The sequence below is a fragment of the Typopeltis vanoorti genome, chromosome 2, assembly GCF_054136105.1.
Source record: "Typopeltis vanoorti isolate ZY-2024b chromosome 2, IOZ_Tvanoo_1.0, whole genome shotgun sequence".
NCBI classification, from domain to species: domain Eukaryota; kingdom Metazoa; phylum Arthropoda; class Arachnida; order Uropygi; family Thelyphonidae; genus Typopeltis; species Typopeltis vanoorti.
In genome coordinates, this window is record NC_143550.1 from 63,620,169 (window position 1) to 63,646,850 (window position 26,682).

Below are 26,682 nucleotides of genomic sequence, written 5' to 3' on the forward strand. Positions count from 1 at the left end.
AGAAGTGGAAGTAAATTATAAATTCTTTAGGGCAGAAATTCATGAGAATAGTGTTCGGAAATGAACCAAAACGTAGTGAATCATAAAGTTTAATATTATAAGTGAAATCAGCTGTTGTTGTGAGGAAGAGTTGATGCCGTAATCAGATAACAAAGAACTGGACATTCAATGGGAAATTCTGATTAATTCCAGTTAATCTAAGATTACGACTTAATTATATGTTGCCCTGGGAAAAAGGCTATATTGATTAGTTGGAGAAAAATAAACAAGAAAGGATATCAGTGCCTTATAGCTGTTGTTTAGAATAGTGAAGTGCGATAACAGTAGTACAGTTTAAACGGTGGAGAATTTTTATTGTGTGTGTTCCGCTAACGTAAATAAGTTAATTCATAAGTGTACTCACAGTGAGTTGATGTATTGAAGATTGTAACTGGTAAGATTAGTCATAGTTGTTTGTTTGTGCTAACATTAACTGTAATATAACTTCGAAGCTCAAAGTCCGGAATAAGTTTGCTTGGAACATTGTCTACCTAGATGAGTGCCTGCTGTGAATATAAACATTGAGCTGACAGATTTGTAGAGACTGAATAAATGTGAAGTTTGTTATATTAACTTGAGTTAAGAAGACATGTGTTTTTGAAGTTGTGAATTGTATATGAAAGTTTAGTACATCGAATTGGCATGAGAGACTTGGCGAGTTGTGTTAAGTAGATTGTGTTGTTTCAATTTAAAGTTGAATTCATGTATTTGCCATATATCATATATTAAATGTTTTATTTTGTTAATCTAAATATTGTGTTTGCCTGAATTTCTTCTTACTGCACCGTTCACAAAAATTCGGATCTAGCGGGAATCCCAGAAGGAAAGAAAATAAATACCATCGGCCTGAATGAGTGAAAAGACTGCTAACTAATTTTGAATTAATCTTACTAATTCATATAGACTTATCTAAGGATAGAGTGGCGCAGTATAATAGAAATTTCTCTACCCTTAGATCAGTGATTAATTTGCAATTAGTTTTCCTTTAATTGATGAAAGTGACTTTAGCAAGATGGCGGATTTAGAACATAACATGAAAATAGAACGTCACGACAACTTCCCTTTACAATCAAGATGATTGCCCTTATAGTCCTGTTGATCCATGAGTCCTTATTCGATATATTTGGACCACCCCCACCATATCTGGCGAGTTCCCCTTTCTACCACCCAGGGAATGTGCTCTGTAGAGGTTACAGGGTCCCCCAAAAGATTTTTGTTTTCCCCAAAAAAATTTTGTTTATCATAACTAAAATTTGTGCCTAATAACTAAACTAAAATATTTTACTACTATGTTGATGCACTTGATCATTTCACACTCCTGCCTGTTTACATGGCTGCTGCTTTTTACTGATTTTCATCCCAAACTTGTTACAGTAGTTATATGGTTTAGTTAATCCTGAAGACTTGTAGTGGATTTATTTAGGAGTGTGTTATCAGTTTGAAGAGCTGAATTGAATATAGATTTTATTAGACATTAGCTGCTTTCCTTCATAATGCAACTCATGTAGATGATGAATAAGACTAGAAGTAGTGCATGCTTGCATGTATTCATCTTGTCTGATTATACATAATATCCTCTTCCATTACCTTCTTTTTAATTGGTCTGTATAATATTCCATTTACACCATATAACTGCAGTGCCTCAAACAGCTTTCCTCTTGGCATCTTTTCCATTAGGTCAACAAATCTTAAATATGGATGGTTATTACTTTTCTATGACTGCTCAACTATTTGCCTTAAAGTAAAAAGCTGATCATAGTGGGTCTATTTGGTCTGAATCTATCTTTTCCTCTTTTTAACCTTCCCATTTAAGTTTGCATAAATCTAATTTAGAATATATACTAAAGAATTTATGCTGTAATTCTCATAATCACTTGTCCCACGAGATGGGCTGCAGCAAGATGAGTTAATTTTTCTTATAAAAGAAGCATGACTTTGAAAGTCTAATGTATTAAATAATTTATTTTTATATTTATTGTGCAACGATATTAAGTAATTTTTAAATTGAGTGCTGCTGTGTGATATTTGTGTTTGGAATGAGGTGTTTGGTTAAATTTTTAGGCAGTCATAATCATCATCGTTTATTTAGAATTTTACAATTAGAAAGAGAAACCAATCAAAACAAATAAGTAATGTGTGTGTACACTAAGATAGGAACTGGATGTTCTTATGACGTGAAGGAAATCCAGGCTTCTCTGTCATATGTTAATTGACGGATCTCTGATGCGGAGAGTTTGGGGGACACGGGGAGAATATTGCTGATGTATTTCCAATACTGAGTTTGGGGATCTGCCTCTTTCTTTTTCCATCTGTAGGGACATAGAGCACCAGAGCATCAAAAAGTGCAGAGGGTGGATATTCGAGTTGATGGCTGAGCCATTTTATTTGGTATCTTTGAACAGTGCTGACTAGAGGATCTCGGGTTTCATTTAATATAGTAGAGTTGGGAATATAAGAGCGGGGATAGAATGAGTCAGATTGACTATATTATGTGCATAGGAAACATCTGAAGGAGGTGAAAAACTGTAAAGTGATTAATGGAGCAAGTGTAGCAGCACAGCACAGGTTGGTTGTGGTAGACTGTGATATAAAAGGGGAAAAGAAGAATAGACGGAAGTGGTGGGTACAGAGGAGAATAAAGTGGTGGAAATTGGAAGAGGAAGGACCGAGGAATAAGTTTAAAGAAGAAGTATTGAAAGAAATGAAGTTACCAGAGGATGTGGAAGAATGGTGGGACGTTAATAGTCGGAATATTAGAAAAATTGGAGAAGAGGTGCTTGGTATAACATCAGGAAAGGGACCACCTGAGGATAAGGAGGCATGGTGGTGGAATGAGGAGGTGCAGTTGGAGATCATGGAAAAGAAAGAGGCAAAGAAAAAATGGGACATGACGGGAACTAGAGCCGACAAGGAGGCATATAGATTAGCAAAGAAAAATGCAAAGAGAGCTGTGGCAAGGGTGAAAGTGAGGGCAGTTGATGAGGTTTATGAAGAACTGGAGAGAAACAGTGGCGAAGCTCAGTTGTTGAGAATAGCGAAAGCCAGAGATAAGGCCTCGAAAGACATAACATCAGTCAAGCAGATAAAGGATGCCTCAGGAGTAGTATTACAAGACGAGGACAAAATCAGAGGAAGATGGAAAGAATATTTCCGAAAACTACTAAATGAGGAGAATCCAAGAGAGAGAGGTGGGAGGATGGAGAGGTAAATTAGAGACCGGTGCAAGACATAAGTAGAGAGGAAGTGGTTTGGGTACTGAGAAAAATGAAGAATGGAAAGGCTGTGGGAGCAGACCAGATACCTGGGGAAGTGTGGAAAAGTTTGGGTAGTGAGGGCATGGATATGTTATGGGATCTGATGTGTAAAATAGCCCAACAGGAAAAGATACCAGAGGAATGGAGGAAAAGTATTCTCGTCCCAATCTACAAAGGAAGAGGAGATGTTCAAGACTGTGGCAACTATAGAGGAATCAAGCTGATGTCACACACATTAAAAATATGGGAAAGAGTAATTGAAGCAAGGTTACGGCAGGAAACGAAAATTGGTGAGGAGCAGTTTGGATTTATGCCAGGAAGAGGGACAACGGATGCAATATTTGCGCTAAGGCGATTGATAGAGAAATATAGAAAGATGCAAGTGGATCTGCACATGGTGTTTATAGACCTGGAAAAGGCATACGACAGAGTGGCCAGGCAGGAGGTATGGAGGTGTATGAGGAAGAAGGGAGTGTCGGAGAAGTACGTGAGGTTGGTGAAGGAGATGTATGAGGGAACAGAAACTCAGGTCAGGTGTATCGGCATGACAGAAGGGTTCCCTATTGTCGTAGGGCTACACCAAGGGTCAGCTCTGAGCCCCTACCTCTTTGACCTGGTCATGGATGTACTAGTGGAGGATGTCAAGAAGGAGGCACCATGGAGCATGCTGTTTGCCGATGACATTGTTCTATGCGAATCATCCCGAGAGAAGCTTGAAAATACCCTGGAAGAGTGGAGAAAGACATTGGAGGAGAGCGGCATGAGAATTAACCGGGTGAAGACTGAATATATGTCAACGGGGAGTGACGAGGATACCATCATACGACTCCAGGGTGAAAGGCTAATTTCAGGGAAGAAATTCAAGTACCTTGGGTCGGTTGTCGAGAGGAATGGTGACCTGGATGAGGAAATACAGCACTGAATAACATGCGGTTGGATGAATTGGAGGAAGATGAGCGGGGTCCTGTGCAACAAGAGAGTGAGTTGTAAGAGGAAAGGAAAGCTCTATAAGATGGTAGTGAGGCCGGCGATGCTCCATGGTGCAGAGACGTGGCCTATAACCAAGGCACAGGAGAGGAAGATGGAGGTAGCGGAGATGCGGATGTTGAGATGGATGAGTGGTGTGACAAAGAAGGACAGGATAAGGAATGACTACATCAGAGGGATGGTTAAGGTGGGACCAATTGGCAAGAAGATACAAGAAAGTAGGCTGAGGTGGTTTGGACATGTTGAGAGGAAGGGTGAGGAGTATGTTGGTAAACGAGTGGAGTATCAAGCTCAGGTGGAGGGATAAGATGACAGAGGATCTTAGGGAGAAAGGCTGGAGTCCGAAGGATGCTCGGGACCGGAGAACTTGGAAGAGGAAGGTTAAAGATTGGTGCGCCGACCCCGTTTAACATGGGATAAGGCAGAGTGAAAGAAGAAGAAGAAGTTGGGAATGTGGTCTTGCCAAGAGATGGCAAGTAGTTCCAAAGCTATTTATAATATTGGTTGCTGCTTTTGTTGAGATGTTCCAGGTCTGAGAGCCATACAAAAAAGATAAGACTGGTGCACTTGAAGACGAATCTTCATCTTTACAAGTTTCTCCCGTTTTTCCCCCCAAAACAACCCCTCCCTTTAACAGCATATGAAGGCACATCGCTGGAATAAGGAGACAGAAAACAACATTCAAAAAGATGTGTCCAAAATTTCTCCTATTTTTTATTTTTCATATATTAGTTTTATAACACTTCAATAATGCCCTAGAATTTTGGGTAAAGAACCACTAACATTGTAAAAAAAAAAACGAGAGGGGGCACTCCTAAACAAAAATAGCTATATTAGCCATTAAAATAATAGAGGTATAAGTATTCTAAATTCCTGTTACAAAATATATAGCAGAACTTTAAATAACAAACTAATAAAATATTCTGAAAACTTTATTTTAGAAGTACAAAATGAATTTAGATAAGGACGATCATATACAGACCTGGCCTTTTACCTAAAATTAATAATAGAGAAAAGAATAGAATATAATTTTTAGAAACACATATTACATTTATTGACTTTGAAAAAGCATTTGACAAAGTTAAAAGAAGCATTTTCTTTAATATATTAAAAGAAAGACAAATACCAAATAATATTCTAAAAGCTATCATAAGTATATATGAAAATAATCAAATACAAATAAAATTAAATTATGCACTACTCATATCATGTGTGTGTGTGAGAGAGAGAGAGAGAGAGAGAGAGAGAGAGAGAGAGAGAGAGAGATAAACCAAGGAGTCCAACAGGAATGTCCCTTTCAGCAATTCTTTTTAATATTTATCTACATGAAATAATAATAAAATGGAATAAAAATTTCCATCAAGGTATTAAACTTTCTCCTACTGTGCAGAAACACTCTCCTTTTTTCTGATGACCAAATAATAATTACAAATTCTGAAGATAACTTACAGAAAGATATTTTAAATTTAAATGAGATAGCCAAAGATCACGGAATGATAATATCAACAGAGAAATCAAAAATGATGGCCTTTAAAGGACAAGATCCAGTAAGAACTAAAATACGGATAACAAGATTTTAGAACAGGTGAATTCATTTAACTACCTAGAATGTGTAATGACATATAAAAACAAAAAAGATATAAACCTAAAAATTGCTAAATATTTAAAAATAACAGGTGTAATTAATCCTATATTAAAACCTAACCTAGTTCGAAAACAAACCAGACTAAAAGTATACAATACATTAGTCCTACCAGTCCTATTGCATGGAAGTGAAATCTGGACAATAAAACAAAAAAAGACAAAGATTAATAACAGCTGAAATGAGGTTTGAGAAAAACTGCAAAGTATACTCTATTCGATCACAAAAGAAATTATGAAAGAATTAAACCAGGAACAGAAAAAATTAAAAAATATAAACATAAATGGATGGAACATGTTGAAAGAATGAAAACAGAAAGATTACCAAAACAAGCCTTAAATTACAAACCATTTGGAAAAAGAAAACCAGGACGTACTCTTAAGAGATTCAACGATAACCTCTAAGGCCAGAACACGCTACTCTAGGTCTAAATCCTTGACAAGCATGATGATGATGATGATAAATAAAATATAGAAATAGATATAAAATAAGAGAGAAATTAGTGAAAATGTCAAAACTAGCATTATATAAGACAGTATTAAATCAATTTTAACATATGGACCTCAGAGATGGTCTAGAAAGCCAATTCTACTGAAAGACTGAATATCTGATTTCTGAGAATGATTCTTCAATTATCTGAATTGTGATAACTGAAGGGCTGAATAGGTGGTAGATTACTGTAATACCATGGAATTTGAATGATGAAGATAGTCTAAGATGATATGGTCTTAGGATGACAAGAAATCAATCTTGAGGATGTTAAAAGGTGGATTAATGCCCACCTTGGTGAATTAACCAAAATTAGCAGTGAATGAAGAAAATGACATTTTTCTTATCAAACTTATTTTAAAATATATAATTTGCCATTTTTTATATATATTTTAAAATATATAATTTGCTGGGGTGCATAAGGGTCAAAGTTGTATAAACTGGAAGGAGACCTCTGCATAGCCTTTTAAGGAATGTAGAGCAGAGAACCAACTGGACTTCAGACCTAATGAATATTTCCCAACTTCTCCTGGTGCCCCCTATTCGGTATTTAGCTGGATATTGAATGAGGATGGGCTGGCAATTTGAGATTTAGCCAACCAAATCGTATTCTTAATAGCTTAAATCAAAATGTAAAATAATGGCACAACATGAAGAATTTCATGCCCGCTGGAGCATCATCTGGTTAAACAAGTGCCCCCATTGTTTTTGTCAGGAAACCAGGACAATCAGTGCAAACTCAGCTACTCAAACAAATTCCAGAACACATTCCAACTCAACATCAGCAGAATTCAAGATTAGTACTATCAACTTAAGAAGTATCAATGGAAAGAAATGGAACTAGCAGAAGAATTGGATAAGTACCAGACTGACATAAAAGGCATGACCAAAACAAAGCATACAAAAACAGGTGAGATCTTTCTAAATAACAAATACAAAATGTTATATTCAGACAACAACAGTCAGGGAAAAGAAGCAGTAGCTATAGTATTCAACACTAAATATACAAGGATAATATTTTTGAAAGGCAAGCAACATCAAGTAGAGTGATGTGTGCATATATCAGAATGGCTAACTAGAAAATGAATCTTATTTGTGCCTATGGTCCAACAGAAGATTCTACCAAGGAAGAAATAGAGGAATTTTTGGCAGAATAAGAGATGGTAACTGACAATGAAAAGGAAAAGTTGGTCCTTGAAGATTTTAATAACAGAGTAGGAAATGTTTACCAGGCATACAAAAATGTTTGGGAAAAATTTGGAGAAAATAGCAAAGCTAATAATAATGGCAAGTGCTAGATTTCTGTTTAGGTCATGGACTAGTTATTACTAACACACTGTGTTCCAATATAAAGATGTGCACAAATTCACATGGAGAGAAGATGCAAGAAATAAGAAATCTCACTGACTATGTTATTGTTAATAGCAATGTCATCCCACTGATTCAGGATACAAGAGTTTACAGAGGATTTGAAATAAGAAGTGATCAGTATTTACGAGGGTGGTCTAAAAAGTTGTCGAATTCTACCATAGATGGCAACACTATCTGCAAGATTTTTTTTCTAAGTTGGTACATCTGTCATAAGCATCCATGTGAAATTGAAAGTCATTCTATCAAATAGTTTGTTTTATACAGCTGTCTGAAGCAAAAGTGTTGTCTGTATCCCTTGAAATGGTTAAAATTGAGTATTGTGTGGTTATAAAATTCTTTGTAAAAGAAGGTTTAATGGCAAAAGAAATTCATTTCAAGCTCATAAAAGTTTATGTTCTTCTTTTTTCGTTTTTGACAATTAAGAAATGGGCTGCTGAGTTTAAACGGAGCCTTACCAGCTTTGAAGATGATCCACATGAAGGATGTCCAAAAAGTGTAAGAATACCAGAAATCATTGATCAAGTGCATGATATGGTATTGGATGACTGGCGAGTCAAAGTGAGTGTGAAATTGCTGAGATTATAGGCATTTCAAAAGAATGTGTGGGATATATTTTGCATGAAGAATTGCAAATGAAAAGGTTTTACGGAAGATGCTGCTTGCTCACAGCAGATCAAAAAACACTCGCATGAAAATCTCTGAACAGTGCTTGGAGCATTTTAACAAGAATAAAACTGATTTTGTGGTTGATTTATTACTATGGATGAGACTTGGATGTAACATTACACACCAGGATCCAAACAGCAGTCAAAAACAGTGGACAGAAGCCAGTTGTTCAGTGCCAAAGAAGACAAAGTCGGTTCCATCAGCAAGAAAGGTCATGGCATCGGTGTTTTGGGATGCTGCATTTTGTTTATTAATTATCTTAAAAAGGGTAAAACAATAACCGGGGAATATATTTCGATCGTTTAACCAGACTAGATGAAAATATCATGACAAAAGACCCAGTTTGCAGAAGAAAAAAAATCATCTTTCATCAGGACAATGCAGCTGCTCACAAAGATGTTTTTGGCAATATGAAAATTAAGGGATCTGCACTATGAATTGTTGGAACGTCCACCCTATTCCCCAGATTTGGCTCCCTCTGACTTCTATCTCTTCCCAATCTCGCTGGTCAGCATTTTTCTTTGAATCAAGAGGCAAATGCTGCTGTAGAGGGGTATTTTGCAGATCTTACTGAGAACCACTACAGGTACGGGATAATGGTGCTGGAGCATTGCTGGAATAAACATATTAGTGTTAAGGGAGATCATGTTGAAATTATAAATTCGTTTTTTCATTGTTAGGCTGAGAACTTTTCAGACCACCCTTGTAGTTTTGAGCAGGATAAAATTAAATTTCATATTGAAAAGTACAGTGTGTAAGAAAAGTTTAACACAAAGCAAAATTGACAAAATACACAAACATCATTCAAGAAAAAATGGCAGCCTGAAAACAAGAACCAAACGCTGGAGATCCAGTGATTAACCCATAAGAAAACACGGATTCATTCGGATAGAGGTATGTGTGATGAGGTTGTCTGTAAGGATAGAAATATCAGAAATGTATGGTGGACTTAGGAAGTTAACGGAGTTGAGGAAAAGAAGAAAGAAAATCAAAAGTTCCTGGCAAGTAAGTCAGCTTGTTCTCTTAGAGAATACAGAGAAAATTTTAAGAAAGCAAAACACGAACTGTGTAAACTAGCTAAACAAAAGCCATGGAAAGACTGGTAAGAACATAGAAAATAAATATCACAAAGGTAGCAAAATATTCTGGGGGCTATTAAAAAGGTTATTAATTCAGGAAAGAGTACCGTAAAAGGAATTCGAGATAACTGTGACATGAAAACTAAAGATATTCTACGTGTCTGCAGTAACTAATTTGAAAGATTGCTGTGTCATTACCATAGTAAAAAAACTTTCAATAGGAATACAGTCAGGAATGCATATCTGGACTAGATGTAGAAAAAGCCATCAAAAATTTGAAAGGTGGAAAGGCTGCTGGAACAGATGGGGATTAGACCAAAAATGCTCAAATATGGAGGTATGAAAGTTTTACAGTGGCTGCACTGCATAATTCGTAAGGCCTAGTCAGAAGGTCAAATTTCAGATGATTGGAGTAAAGCTCTCACATTGTACAATTCATAAAAAGGGAAACAAAACAAAATATGAAAAATTACAGAGGTATTTCCCTACTCGGTGTTCCTAGTAAGATTTATGCAAGTATAGTCCAACCACATAAGTGAGAGCTGTCGTTGGAAGACTGTCAAGAGGAGTCAATTCATGTTGAAGGGGAAAAAGAAATAAGGCGTTGTACGAATTGTCACCAATACGCGAAATCACATGCTTTATAATTAAAATTTTCCAACTGTTATACAAGCAAAATTGTTACCACTTTAAAAACTACAATGTTCATAAAAAAGAAGTTAATTTTCCGACCTGTAATAATAAACACTCATCCCACAATACAGACTGATTACCCTATTATCGGAATGGATTCTCCTTCTTTTGACATGCACAGAAGTGTTGAAGGGTCTCGTATCTGTGGGTGTATTATATACTTGGAGAAAAGGCTAGAATTGTGGAAGGAAAGCTTGGTGAAGAACAGGCTGGATTAAGGCCAAATAGAGGTTATCACGATCAGATTTTCAATTGAGAAATCTTGGGAATATAACAAGGATTTGTATTTAAGTTTGGTAGATCTGAAAAAGGCATATGACAAGGTGCCAAGAGGAACACTCTTCAAAACACTAATTATATAGTGTATATGGGACATTACATTGAGTTATACATAATCTTTATTTAAGCTGTTAGTTTGCAGTTAGAATTGTAGGAGGTACAGAAAGATGGTTTGATGTTAAATCAAGTGTGTGAAAAGCACATTATCTCCACTGTTATCCATTATCTATATGGATCACATTATGAAGAAAAGTTATATTAAATCTTATATCAAAATTGATGATATTAAGCTAAGCACTTTACTTTATGCAGATGTTATACTTCTGAATAAATCCAGTACAAGTCAGCAAGATTCTATGACTAAATAATTGAATAACTGTTGTAATAAATTTGGTATGAAAATCAGCAATAAAAAGATGAAGACAATGAAGACAGGCAGAAACACTGAAATCATCAACTGTGTCATGAATGGAAAATCTATAGAACAAGTAAAATGCTTTGGCTATTTAGGCACAATTTTTAGTGAAGAAGGCAAATTAAATATGGAAATAGACAACACAGAATTAGTGAAGCTGGTATGGTAGGAAGTCTGCTGAATAAATTTATATGGAATAAGAAAGAAATTAGCCAAAGCACTTAACCGTACACAAGATGGTGTTCAAACCAATTTATCTCATGGATCTGAGAGCTGGGTTGATCAAAGACTGGAGATCAAATATATGAGAGTTCTGAGAAAGATTAATGGAGTGAGCAGATGGCATCAATAGTAGTATTGTATAAAAATGAGGATATTAGGAAAGAACTCTCCATTATTAGCATTTAGGAATATGTTAGCAGAGCTAATCTCAGGTTGTACAGTCACTTAAACAGAACAGGAGAGAAAAGATTAGCAAAACAACTGTTCTTGGCTTGATTGGCAAGAAAAAGACCAAGATCTAGGTAGATTGATACAGTAAAAAAAATGCTTAGAGGACAGAAATATAAGATCTAATTATATTGGAATCTTGACAGATAAAAGATTAATTTGGAGGAAAATTGTCGATTGTAACTTTTCATATAGTACTATCATAATATTCCGAACACTCTGAGGGTACATGTCAGGAATTGGATGATATTAGAGATCATAAATAATATGAAATTATAGTATTTGGTAACAAAATCAATGTCTGACATGCTTGTGAAGGAGGAAAATTGTTAATCAGAAGTCATTAATGGGGAAAATTTTACATGTAGTACTATTCTATTAAAATAGCTAATCATAGTTCTATTAAAACTCGGAAACAGAAGTAAGAACTATACAAACATTCAACTTACCTACGAAAGGCTGATGTAAATTAACCAAATCCTTGGCAATGAAGTTAGTGTAATCTTTGCCATGCCAGAGTTTAAATGATCCAGATAATTCCATTTTATCTAAAGCAAGTTCACTTGCAGTGTGTTTCATACCTTGCTGAATATCGAGCCTGAAAAATAGTAAAGTTAACTTTTTTTCTTTCTAACCTTTTCACAAATATTACACTACTATTCCAAATAGAAATTTTGAGCTCACAGAAATTTAAAATTTAAACTTAATCACCTAGAAAATGATCTAGTCACATTTAACTTATATAATACAAACAGAAACATTAGTAGAACCCTTAGGACAGCAGAATGTGTGGATTATAAATAAAAAAGTTACAGCATCCCCCCCCCGAATAGCTGCAAGGTACCTATTATGAAATGACATAAGGCAGATATAGATTGTGTGATACAGTATGAGTCAGCAAGAGTGGCATCACACCAAAACCTTTCTTAAGCTCCTTCACAGAACTGTGCAATGAAGGCTAAGTAAGCTATAGATATGAATGTATGGTGACTGGATTGGTTAGTACTGATTAGCAATGATTAGTATGATGAGGTGAGAGAGGATTCCTTTCTCACGTCAATTATATCTTAATGTTACATTTTCATTGAAAGTAACTATATCAACTCCTTCCTAGTGAAGAATAACATGGAGTTCTGCATTTTTAAGGCACAAATTATAGAGGGCCTTGAAATTTTGATTGCAAAAGCAACATATGGTCAAGATTTGAAATCGGTAAGAAAGGTCGCTGATGACCTTGTCAACATTCACAGGCGTTCCTTTTTCTTGTCCTCCTAGTCTTTTATTAATGTATGCAATGGTCTATTTTAGTTTTGATGTCCTTATATTTATGTATTTTACAACTAGCATGTTATTTTTTCATAGTGTATTCTGAGACAATAATATTTTATCTGTAAGTTGGTATTGTTTATACTGTGAAGCGCTATTATCAATATTATGAATCAAGAGGATCAGCGGGATACTATTACCATCCGATTTCAATGTTCTCAGTGTTCAATCATGAAGAAAAGAGACTGAGTAAGATAGTTGAAATGGACTGGAGAGTAGCTGAGATAATGGAGTGTCATGGAAAGATGACATAGCAAGTCGTGTGCTATTAAGAAAGATTATTCGTGTCAAGCTACATTAGTGCCAAACAAGTTGCGTATAATAGCAAAGTCATGTAAATTCTTGTATCATGCCAGAATTTGTCAGCTGTTATACTGAGAACATTTTTGTTATAATTGATGACAATTTTTAGATCTTTGTTAGACCAAGATACAGCCTCTCAAATCAAAGCTGCATCATTACTTATTAGTACATGCTGGCAATGATTATAATCACACAGTTTGCTGTGCAAATTGTGTTCATCCCTTCTCCAACTGTTGTAGTACCAAAGGACAGACATAAATAGTAAATAAATAAATGATAGATTACTGTAATAATATTCATTTTCATCCAATTAAAACTAATGATGATCACTTCCTATTTCAAATCCCCTACATTTCAAATCTCTTGAACGAGTGGGAAGATAATACTGTCAGTGATAATTAATTAATGACGTTTTCCTCTGTCTTTATCTTCTAACCATGTGAATTTGTGCATAACGTTGAAACATAGTGTTAGCAATGACTCCATTTCCTGAGGAGAAATCTAGTAGGCACCATTATTAACTTTGTTCTTTTCTACAAATTTACCAAAAGCACTTCTGCATTATTTGGGATTCATTTCCTACCCTGCTGTTTACATCTATAACAAGGGCAGCTTCTCCATTTTCTTGCTGCATTCTCTCAGAGCTCAAAAGATTCTTCCACTTCTTCCTTTGGAGATCCTTCTATGGGACTATGGTCACAAATAAGTTTCATCATCTGATTCTGCATTTTGAAATTTTTTCACCCAACTTTTGAATTTGCCTTGCCTGCTAATTAAGAAGTTTACATTCCTTTCCATGTTGACTATTGTTTGGATATAACATACTATATTTATTACTTAGCATGATCTTACCTCTTTTAGTCTTCAACTCCATAACACCAATTAAGTCCATGTTATACTTCTCTAGTTCTTCAACCAGTTCAACGTCTTTTCCATTTATTGTCCATATCAATTCTGCTGATGCGGAATTTGTTCCAGTAGTTAAATCTTCACCGGTTCCTTCTCACAGTGCAACCAGCATGAAATTTCATAACATGGAATTGCTATGGTATCGAACAGAGGATTTTTGCCCTCAGATTTCTGCCTGGTCTGTAATTAGAGCCAACAGTTCAAAACAGCCATCAAGCCAGTAAAACCTAATTAGCGCACTAATAAAGTTTGTGTTCTTTTTAAGTAGCACAAGCCAAAACAACACCCGTGCTTAAGGTTATATTCTCATACGTTCTCTGGTAAATTTTGAAACTCTGAAGTCTCTTTGTTTGGCAATAAAATATGGATGGATCATTAATAAGCCAAAGTGAAACCTTCAAGATTCTAAATTTCATTATCAGTTTTTCTAAGTGTTTCACTTTCATCAACAAATTAGTGTAATGAGTGCAGGGTTAGTGATTATTACTGGAGATTTTAATTATGGTGTATCAATTGGAAGGAGGAAATATCACATGCCAAAAAGGAAATGGAATTCATACATCTATGAGATAATTACTTGAAACAGCACATAACTGAAGGGACATGTGGTGTGAGAGTGTTGGACCTGGTCATTGGTTCAGAGGATATATGCATAAGGTGTCCTTGTTACCTCCAATTGGTGAGAGCGATCATGTGGTATTGACTTGGGAGGTTGCAAAATTTGTGGATTTCTCTCTTAAGAAGGGGTATATACAGTGTGTGTGTGGTGTGTGTGTGTGTGTGTGTGTGTGTGTGTGTGTGTGTGTGTGTGTGTGTGTGTGTGTGTGTGTGTATAAATATTGGAAAAGTTGGTTAAAGACAAAATTCAAGAATGGGTGGATCAGGATATGATAATCCATAAGGCAATTATAACAAGCTTCGGAGTGAGCTTGCAGCAGTCCCATGGCAGAGCATATTGCAGGGGAAAGATGCTAGCAGTGCATGGGATAAAATCAGTGGGTATCTGAGGAAGGCAATATCAGATTGTGTCCCCCATGGTCAGGAAGACAAACAAGCTAGGTGTTAGATGGATGAGTAGTAGTATCAAGATTGATCTGCAAAAAAAAAAAAAAAAAGAAAAGGTTATGGAGAATTTACAAGGAGAAAGGCGATCAGTACTTCCATGAGCAGTACAGGGTTCAAGCAAGCAAGGTTACCAGCATAGTAAGAAAAGCTGAATCAGATTATGAGAAGATCTTAGCCAAGGAGATCAAGGGTAATCCCAAAGAATTCTTCTGCTATGTGGCAAGTAAAAGAAAGAATGACTTCGAAAGGATAACTTTAGTGAGTGCTGATGGTATTGAGGTGATAAATTCAGATGTACTAGCAGAGTTACTGAGTGATCACTTTTCAAAAGTCTATCACTCAAGTGAGGATATCCTTGTACCTGGAGCAATAACTAATGTGAGAATTGAAGATACGGAATCAGAGGTACTCAGTATATTGCAAATTTAAATGCAAACACTGCTGTAGGTTTAGATGGAATATCAGCTAGGGTGTTGCGTGAATTTGCAAAGGAATTGTCAACGCCTCTTATTTGGCTATTTAACTTAAGTCTGAACTCTGGTATGGTCCCTAGGGAGTGGAAGAAAGGCAAAGTAGTTCCATTGCATAAAGGTGGCTCTAAAACTGCAGTAGTTAATTACAGACCAATTACCATCTCGGGAGAGGTGGTAATTGGTCTGTAATCTGTATTGGAAAAGTTGGTTAAAGAGAAAATTCAAGAATGGGTGGATCAGGATATGATACTCTATAGGGGCCAACATGGTTTTGTTAAAGGTCGATCCTGCCTTAGCAATTTATTAGCTTTTTATAATAGAATGACATCTGAGTTGGACAAAGGAAATGGCTACACAGTGGTACTCCTGGATTTTGCTAAGGCTTTTGATAGGAATACTGTCAAAAACCCATGTTTACCCCATGGAATACTTGTGCAAATTGGAGCAGATGGGGATGGATACTAAACTGGTGATATAGATAGGAGAATGGTTCAGGGAGAGATACCAGAAGGTGGTTTATGGAGGAGTAGAGTCCAGTATGAGGCAGGTGACCAGTGGTGTGCCTCAAGGCTCTGTCCTTGGGGAAGTGTTGTTTAATTTGTACATAAATACTATAGGAAATGGCTTAAAGGGAGATATTCAGTTGTTTGCTGATGATGCAAAGTTGGGCAGTGCAATAAAAAATGACGATGATGTTGAGAGTTTGCAGGATGATTTAAATAAGCTGGCAAAATGGGCAAAAAGAAATGGATGTCAGTTCAATGTGGAAAAGTGTAAAGTTATGCATTATAGATATTGTTTTGATAGTTTGGGTCTCCTGCGATGAGTCTACTGACTCCATTGAGATACCCATAATAATAATAATAATAATAATCATCATCATCATCATCATCAAATTCCTGCCATGTACCCTCAAGGGGTGTACAGGATATGACAGTACTACATGAAAAAATTACATCATTACTAACTTCCTATCTACAATTTTCCTCCAAATCAGTCTGTTACTTGTCAAGACTCCAACATTATCAGATCTTACATTTCTATCGTCTAAGGCACTTTGTACCATATCAATCCACCTATATCTTGGTCTTCCTCTGGGTCGTTTTCCTGCCAACCTGGCAGAGAACACTTGTTTTGCTAATCTTTCGTCTCCCATTCTATTTAGGTGACCATACCATCTGAGATTAGCTCTGCTAACGCATTCCTGGATGCTGACAATGTCAAGTTCTTTCCTAATATCCTCATTTTTAATGTGATATTGCCATTGATGCCATCTATTCACGCCTCTAATCTTTCTCAGGACTATCATATCTGCGGTCTCTAGTCTTTGGTCAAGTGTTTTACTTCTGACCCAGCTCTCAGATCCATAAGTTAAAATTGGTTTGAACACAGTCTTGTTATGCAGCTAATTTAGTGTTCCGACTAATTTCTTTTTTATTCCATATGAATTTATTCAATTGACTTCCCACGATACCAGCTTTGCTGATTCTGTTGTCTATTTCTATATTTATCTTCAGTAAAAATTGTGCCTAAGTAGCTGAAATGTTTTACTTGTTCCACAGGTTCTCCATTCACAACACAGTTGACATTTTCAATGATTCTGCCTATTTTCATTGTCTTTGTCTTTTTATTGCTGACCTTCATACCATATCTATTACAACAGCTATTAAATTTAGTCAGAGAATCTTGCAGACTTGTAGCGGATTTATTTAGAAGTATAACATCATCCGCATAAAGCAAAGAGCTGACATTAACATCTCCAATTTTGATATCAGGTTTAATACCACATTCCTTCATAATGTGATCCATATAGATAATGAATAACAGAGGGGATAATGTACATCCTTGTCTCACACCAGATTTAACATTAAACCATCTTCCTGTACTTCCTTCAATTCTAACTGCTGACTCACAACTCAAATAAAGACTAAGTATTGCTTGATATAATGCTCCATTGACACCATATAACTGCAGCGTATTGAATAGCTTCTCTGTTGGCACCTTGTCATATGCCTTTTCCAAATCGACAAAACTTAAATATAGATCTTTGTTATATTCCCATGCTTTCTCGACTATTTGTCGTAAAGTGAAGATATGATCCTGACAGCCTCTATTTGGCCTGAATCCAGCTTGTTCTTCACCAAGCTTTTCTTCCACAATTCTTCTCAACCGTTTCTCAAGTATACTTGCATAGATCTTGCCAGGAACACTCAGTAGGAAAATACCTCTGTAATTCTCACATTCAGTTTTATTTCCCTTTTTATATATGGGTACTATGAGAGCTCTACTCCAATCATCGGGAATTCGTCCCTCTGTCCAGGCTTTCTGAACTAAGCAGTGCAGCCACTGTAAGACTCTTATACCACCATACTTCAGCATTTCTGGTCGAATATCATCTACTCCTGCTGCCTTTCCACATTTCAAGACTTTGATGGCTTTTTCTACTTCAAGTATGGATATATATTCCTGACTGCATGCCTGTTGAGTGTTTTTTACCATTGTGCTGTCATCACTGCTTGTTTCATTTAGCAGTTTTTCAAAGTAATTACTCCATACTTTAAGGATATCTTTTTCTCCTGTTTTCATTTCACCTTTATCATCTCCAATTCCTTTTACAGCACTCTTTCCTCCATTCCTAAGCTTCTTCAACAACCTCCAGAATATTTTGCCACCTTCTTGATATTGATTTTCTATATTCTTGCCAAAGTCCTCCCATGACTTTTGTTTAGCTAGTTTTACACACTGTTTAGCTTTCTTACATTTGTCTCTGTATTCTGTAAGAGTAAAAGCTGACTTATTTGCCAGAAACTTTTGATATGCTTTCTTCTTTTCCTTCACTGCCTCTTTAACTTCCTGTGTCCACCAGGGAGTTCTGATTTTTTTATCCTTGCACACAACCTCACCACATGCCTCTCTGGCAGAATCAATCAATGTTTCCTTCAGAGTTTGCCACTGAATCTCCAAGGTTTGATTCCTGTTCTCAAACTCTTTCATTTTCTTTTCAATAATATTTCTGTATTTTAGTCTACAGTTCACATCTGAGAGCTGCTCAACTTTTATTCGCTTTAAACTTTCTTACATGTTATTCTTTTCAATATGAAATTCAATTTTATCCTGCTCAAGACTAAATAGTGATCACTTCCAATTTCAAATCCTCTGTACACTCTGGTGTCCTGCACCAGGGAGAAAACATCACTATCAACAATAACATAGTCAATGAGACTTTTCTTATTCCTAGCCTCTTCTCTCCATGTGAATTTGTGCACATTTTTATGTTGGAACATGGTGTTAGTAATAACCAGTCCATGTCCTGAGCAGAAATCCAACAGATATTTGCCATTATTATTAGCTTTGCTCTTTTCTCCAAATTTTCCCAAAATATTTTTGTATGTCTCACAATCATTTCCTACTCTACTATTTAGATCCCCAACAAGGACCAACGTTTCCTTTTTCATTGTGTCAGTTGATTTTTCTAAAGCCTCAAAAAATTCCTCCACTTCTACCTTAGTAGAACCTTCTGTGGGACCATAGGCACAAATAAGTCTCATTGTCCAGTTCCCCATTCTCATATTTGCCCACATTACTCTACTTGAGACTGACTGCCATTCAAGAAGATTAGCCTCGTATTTTGTGTTGAATACTATGGCTACTCCTTCTTTTCCTTGATTGTCATTGCCTGAATATAACATTTTGTATTTATTGCTCAGAAAGATCTCACCAGTTTTGGTCTTTTTTGTTTCAGTCACCCCTATTATGTCGATCTGGTACTTATCTAATTTCTCAGTTAGCTCCATTTCTTTGCCATTCAGGCTTCTTATGTTGATAGTACCGATCTTTAACTCTGGTGATGTTGAGTTGGGGTTTGTTTTCAGATTTGTTCCAGTAGCCGACTTTTCGCTGTTCGCCCTGGTTCCCTGGCGAAAACAACGGGGGCCTTGTTTAACCGGGCGACGCCCCAGCCGGCATGAAATTTTGTCATGTTGTACCATCATTTTTTATTTTGGTTTAACCAATAAGAATACAATTTGGTCGGCTAAATCCCAAATTGCCAGCCCATCCTCGTTCGTTCAGTATCCAAGTAGATACCCAACAGGGTGCACCACGAGAAGGTGAGGATTGGACATTAGGTCAGAAGCCCTGGTCGGTTCTCCGCATTCCTTTCAAGGCTATGTGGAGGTCTCCTCTCAGTTATACAGCTTTGACCCTTAAGCACCCCTAATAATAATAATAATAATAATAATAATAATAATAATAATAATAGTGACATTTAATTAAGTAGCAGTAATTTAACAGTAGAATTTCTTAATTAACACAAGTCTTGACCATCACATTGTTTAAGCAAATTGACAATGCAGACTAGAAATAATTAAAAATATCCTGCTCCATCTAACAAAGATGGAACAGAAGAGATACAGGATAGACTAAAGTCCTATAATTACATCACCTATTGGCTCTGGGCTGAAGTGTGCCTGCATGCATGTGTTTAATAATAGTGTATTAATTCCTGAAGATGCTGAATTAACTTCAACAAAATATAGGAAGTCATAATTAAAAATATTTTCTGTTATTTCTAGTCTTATGTTGTCAATTTCCTTAAACAACACGATGCTGGAGAATCAAAATATAAACACACTAGAATAACATTAGTCTTATTAGATTGTTAAATATACTTATCTTAATTACAATAATTCCATTTTTATTGTTCTACTTAAGTATCCAGAAAACTTATTTGCTTTTACTGACTGTTCTTGTGCTTCATTTTCTGTGAGATGGTTTGAGTTGATATCCGTTCCCTCATATTTAAAATCTATCACTTGTTCTCTTATATTTGTGTTTATTTCTAACTTAAACAAGATTAATTGTCTATAATCATTTTTTTTTCTATTTATAAAAAAAATTCAATTATAAAAAACACTACCATATCATTTCCATAGAAGATCGGATTTACTGTATTAATGACTTTTATTCATTTCAATTTCTTATCTTTTAATTTTTCTGGGGCTACTTATAAACTATACCAGATAGCAGATCTAGATGGCATTTCATCCAACTAGGAAAGCCTAATTTTGCAGAGGAAATGCTTGGTGGAGTTGCCACAGCTTCTTTTGTGGAAATCCACAGAAGTAATGGTGGGGTCACACCATGGGAAGGTGGGGTTGACTTGACAGGGAGAAGATGTACATTGCAAGGAGAGAAAAATAAGAACCTTGTGACAGATTCTAGAAGCTAAAGGGACATTTCTAGTAAAAGTAAACATACTGATGGTTCTTAGCGATCAAGGAAGCATTTGCTCTTAGCAAACACAGAAAAATGTAAGCAAGCTATGTGTGAAAGTAGACAAAGAAATTACAAAACTTTGGAAAATAAAATAAAAAAGAAATATCATGAGGGTAGCAAAATTTTCAGTTGTCTGTTGAATAAGTTTATAAATAGCAGTAAGAATGCTATAAAATGAATCTGAAATAGCCACAAAAAACTTGAGAGTAATTACTTTTGAAAATTATTTAATGAAATAAAGTGACAGAATAATGATAATAAACATCCAGCAAGAATGCTGTCATGAATATATTTCAGTAATGGAAGAAGAAGAAAAAGTTGTCAGAAATCTGAAAAAGTAGTCAGAGTAGATAATATCCAAAGAGAAATGCTCAGATACAGAGGTATAAAATTTTACAGTGGCTGCACTGCATAATTCAGAAAGCCTGGTCAAAATGCACCAATCATATAGCACATCATACAGGGATGCAATGCATGCAGTGCCATGCACCTGCAACTTTGTCTGGAGAGGAGAAAGAAATATTAATATCCATCTTGAAGAACATAACACATGCACTAACAATTTTTTTTTAATGCGACTCCCACTGATGAAAGGCTGTAAACCTATAATACGTTAGTACCAGTGGTGGCCTTAGGATTTTTTTTCTTCTGTTTTTAATTCGTTTTTTAATGTCTGAAAGTATTTTCTAAAGAACAAAGACAAACTTTTTCAAGCCACTTCAGCCTTCTCATAAGAGGGACTGTGGTCTCACACCAGGCAATGAATTTTATTTACTACCCAAAGACAATAATGTACATCCATGTTCATGGCAGGATTCAAACCCACATTAAGATGGTAAGATGTGGGTTTGAATCCTGCCATGGACGTCGATGTACATGATTGTCATTGGATAGTAAATGAAGTTCATTGCCTAGAAAGAAAACAATGTTAACTAAAAGCTGTTATAAATCTGAAAGTAAGGTACTGGAGTCCGCAACATGAAGCACTGCCTAGTTTTAACAATTTGGTCTTTTTGCAGTCCTCTGTCAACCTTTTTTGCAGCCTTCAAAATCCAACTACCATTTTCCTTGGCCATTCTTTCTTTAAGGTTACACGGTGGTTAGCATTCATAGTGAAGAATTTATGGAGACACAACACACGTATTAGAATAATTACTTAACATTACGAAAGAAACATTCAACTTCTGTATTGAGGTCATCATCAGGAAAATGCATATGTATAAGATACAAGCGTACATGACACTGCACTATACAAAAGTAAGATGAATCTAGATGCTTGTTAATCATTTAACCTAGCCTGACCTCCTGTGGAAAAATAAAAGAAAATAAAAAATTTTAAATAAAAAATGATAAACAGAACTACATTAAACATTTCTAAAGTCCTCTTGTATTGAGATTTTCTTCTGTCTGGGCTTGTTCTTGTTGCTATACGGATGGATGGATGCTATATGAATGGAATGGATGGGTCCTCCACATACTTGGAATGATTAGTCCATTTTTGGTAATTGCTACCAGCTAGGAGACTGCTGCTAAAGAATACAAAACACCATCTTCCACACCAGCACCCTTACCAGCATTTTTCACAATGGGCCACATATAACTTGTGATTTGGATAGTATCCTTGCATATACCTTTCAGTATAAAGATGTGGAACAGCAAGTTGCTACACCTTACCCATTAATTCATGCAGATATTCAATGAATATCTATATCATGCACTACCATTTTTCAATATGTAACCTATCTACAACATTAATAGTAATACATAGGGACTTCATATGATTCAGCTGAATGATTGCTTTCTCCATATTGCAATACTTTTATTATTATTATTATTATTAGGAGACTAGAAAATACTCCTATTTTCTAGTTCAATGATTCTGTTTGCTTTCTGGATTCTAGTGGCGGACCAGTAACAAGTTTCTATGAATGGAACAGCTTGCAACTTAACTACCTCTTGTTTTATTCACAACTAATAAACTTTTGCTCTACAACTGGACTGTATTTTTCCCCCTCCCAATTTCCATTGTTATGAACTTCCTAAGTATTATAACAAGAATTTTCATGAAAACATTTGCTTATTTAGTTGTAGAACAAGATGCATATATTTTAAGCATGCAATTTAACAAACACACTGCATGCAGCAGGAAATTGTTGAGCAATGTATTGGCTCTGTGGACTTAATTTTATTCTCTCTCAGTTTCTTTCCTTGGCAAAAAATCTAGTTTTACAAACAATTTCAAAATCAATGCTTTTGAAATTACTTCATTAATATAATTTTATACTGAATGCAATAAATGAAAAACAAATACCTATCTAACTGCATTCGATTTTGAAAAGAAGGCATTTCCATACTTTCTGAATAACTTCTTTGCAATTTTCTTTTCATTGAATGAATAGTCTGAAATGAATAAATGTTTTTTTTTTTGCAAAATATAAATTGTGATCCAGATTCATTCTAACTCATAAATAGAAATCTTTATATATAAAATAAATGCTAATGAAATAATTATATTTAAATTTTTATTGAAACTTTGTTGTTATTATGTCCAAAAAAAGCTGCTATTTTTCAAAGAGATTCTGTGTAATCATGGTGTGCTATGTTTTGAAAATATCAATAACCCAAAAGAATGAAGGAAAGAAAATCAATACATAAGAACTATACTATTCAAAATGGTTCAACATGGTATTCCAACAGAAAAGTACAGATAGTAAGAAGTACTTCTTACCATCTGAATCAATCAAAAAATCAACAAAAAATCTGATTCAAGAAAGCAATAAAAAATTCAGTTGCTTTCTCAGGTTAAAAAAAAAGCAACTGAAATTTACCTTTCTTTTAGGAAGCAACTGAAAGTTAAATTTAACACTATATTAGGTTATCATGAGTTTATTTGCCACAGAGTAAAATGTGCATTTAACTAATAATAAACCTCTTACTATGGAATGCTTAACAACTTTGAAATTATAGTTTCACGAACAAGAAAAATTTTAAGCCTTATTTCAAGTTTAAACGAGATCAATGAGAAAGGCCAACAAAACACCTGTGAGCTAATCTAATGAACTACTGTTATGAAAAAGGAGCACTTATGAAAAAAAAAGCATTGTTCAAATAAACAGTTGAGAAAAACTAGATAATTCAATTCAGAAATACATCTCGGATTTATAGATGAAACATCTGACTAAATAAAACATCTAAAACACACTTCCTTGTTGATGATCAGATTCTAAATTTTGATGGCAAGAAACTTTACAAAAAGTGACCTTTTGCAATATACAGCGTGATCAAAATTAAAATATTTCCATTTAAGGCTTTGTAGAGCACAATCCAATAATCCAAATACTGTAAACTTTGCAGGGACACAATGGGTGTCATGTGGAAGCAATATCTGAGGAAAAGCAGTAGTTCCAAAATTCATCGCCAAGGTCACTGTAAACACCAAATGCATGGAATCTGTATATCATACAACTCAGCAGGTGCCAGGAAGGTTTAAAAAAAAGATGGACATGAGATTTTCCCCTTCATTCTGGTTGTTAATACAGTCCACAGTGATAGCACTAACCTTGCTCCAATGTTGCTTTGCTTGTAAAGATATACTACCTAAACAACTGTAATGCTGTTGCTGCACTCTACAAATTTCTTCACCTGAACAAATGTCAATGAAGTCCACTATGTCCATGTATCCTGTGAGGAATGACTAGTCATTTTGAAGAAATGGAATCGTTGGAAGTTAGACCTGGCAGAGGTCGCAAACCAATCAACTAATACAGTTTCACCAATCAAGCAAGCACGGAAGTTGAGGTGTTTGCCATCAGCAATGACGTATCTCATATCTCAGATCATCAATCTCAGGTGATTGATATACTGGTCAGAATCAGAATACCTGAGAACCCCCTTCAAATTGCCAACACTCCTGACCTCTTCCTAACAAGCTCCCCCTCCAGGTATACTGTGGTTGTCGGTTCTCTTCATGGTAATTCAGACCACAACCTCACATAAGTCTCTTTTGCCACTACCTTCTTCCACCAGTTCACAGTCTCATGTCTCCTTTGGCACTACAAGGGAGGACCTCTGTGACTTCTATTTCCCCCTTCCCATGGTGTGACTACTGCTTCAGCTGTTCTGATCCACACACCTGCTCAGACCAAATAACAGAAATCATCCTCAGGAATGAAGGCTTTTATTCCTCATTCCACTCCAAACTCTCAGCATCCGTCCAAGCCTTGGTTCTCAAAAAAGTGTGCCAATACTGTAAAAGAAAAAACCTCTGCTTACCACGAATGGCTCAAGACCAAAACTCCAGCTGCCCACTCTGCAGCTCACAATAGATGTACAAGAATCATCACCAAGTCAGATTTTGAAAGGGTCAAATGCTGCAAAAGAGATATCTACAGCCTTCCCAACCATATTGCCAACAACATCAGACTGGATGTAGCCAGTGTTCTCACCCAAGCTAAACCACCAAAAAGCAACCTATCAAAAAAAGAATTTGAAGCTCAGCAAGAGATTAAAAACAACAGAAAAATAATTACCAAAGAGGATAAGGGAAATCCCACTGTGATTTTAAACCAATCAGATTACTCAAGTAAGCTTGCCTCTTTACTTTTATATCGTTCTACCAACCTCCCCATAGATTATGATCCCACCAGCGCACAAATCAGAACACTTTACAGGTTCCTTAAAAGGGTTACTTCTTGGCATGTGGAGGTTACAGACTAAAACCTTATAATTGTAGACCCTTCTCCCTCAAACATATGGGCTACAAAAATCTGTAAACAAAATGTGCCATTATGTCCAATTGTGGATAGCATTGATTCATCAACATATAAATTAGCCAAAGTGTGCTTACACAATATATTATCAACACATCTTCACACAAAAAACTCAGCCTACTTTAAAACCAAAATAAAAAACCTCACACTCCAATGCACTGACATAATGGCGAGTTTTGAAGTTTCCTCATTATTCACCAATGTTCCACTCAAAGATACCTCATCCAAGCTATATTTCCTCCCGATATCTCAACCCTATTTCAGTTCAACATGAACTCGGGATATATTTCATTTGGCATGGAAAATTCTATAAACAGATAAAGGGGGACTGCCATGGATTCTCCACCCCTGGACAACTTCTTTATGGAGACCTTCGAGGAAAAAGCCTTAAACTCTGTCCCACATAAATCCACTGTCTGGCTATGCTACGTGGATGATGTGCTCTCCATTTGGTTGCATGGCCTGGATATACTCCACACTTTCTTAACACACCTAAACAATCAACACCCCAGGATCCAGTTTACCATAGAAAAGGAAAACAACAACAGTCTCCAATTCCTAAATATTCTGATTACATGCCAGTCTAATGGATCCCTGTATTCTCTGTTTACAGAAAACCTACATATATAGATAGATACATTCACTAAGTCACACCACACCCCTCCCAACAATATGGGATTATAAAAACCCTATATAACAGGACATTCAGTTCTGACAATAGTGCCCTAACTACTGACTTGACAATATCCTTAACACTTTCTTAGCCAATGGCTACAATTCCCCCGCCTCCCCCCTAAAAAAATCCAATCAGACTCTGAACAGACATCAGTGCAGAAATCCTGTCCCCTATTCAAAGGATAGTTGATAGGATACTGGGCAAAATTTCTGCCCGTCCATATTTCCACTTCTCTTACAACCAGATGGTACTATTGCAATATTAATGAAAGACAAGGCTGACATCATACCATCATTTTTCTCCTCCAACTACTGCACTGATGATCAAGGAAGCAAAGTAGTTAGTTCCCCACTTTATCAAGAACTGCTCAATGCAAGTCATGTTTATCAAACAGACATCATAATCCTGAATAGTTTGGATATCAGAAAGTCTTTGTCCTGATCCTGATGGCACCCCAGTTATGCTTAAAACTTATGTTCCAGAACTAATGCTCAATTCATTCCATATTATCTTTACAATC

The 26,682-nt window shown here is 35.8% G+C and overlaps 1 protein-coding gene across 8 annotated transcripts in view; it reads right to left on the reverse strand.

Moving 5' to 3' along the window:
• LOC150109091 (phospholipase D1-like) overlaps positions 1–26,682 on the reverse strand; it is a 584,228-nt gene that overhangs the window by 196,808 nt on the left and 360,738 nt on the right. For all 8 annotated transcript variants that reach the window (XM_090411563.1, XM_090411593.1, XM_090411586.1 and 5 more), the window contains 2 exons: positions 23,029–23,117; positions 11,814–11,962 (listed from right to left, as the gene is read on the reverse strand). In XM_090411563.1, coding sequence (XP_090267689.1) covers positions 11,814–11,962; positions 23,029–23,117 — 238 coding nt within the window. The remainder of the gene's footprint in view (positions 1–11,813; positions 11,963–23,028; positions 23,118–26,682) is intronic.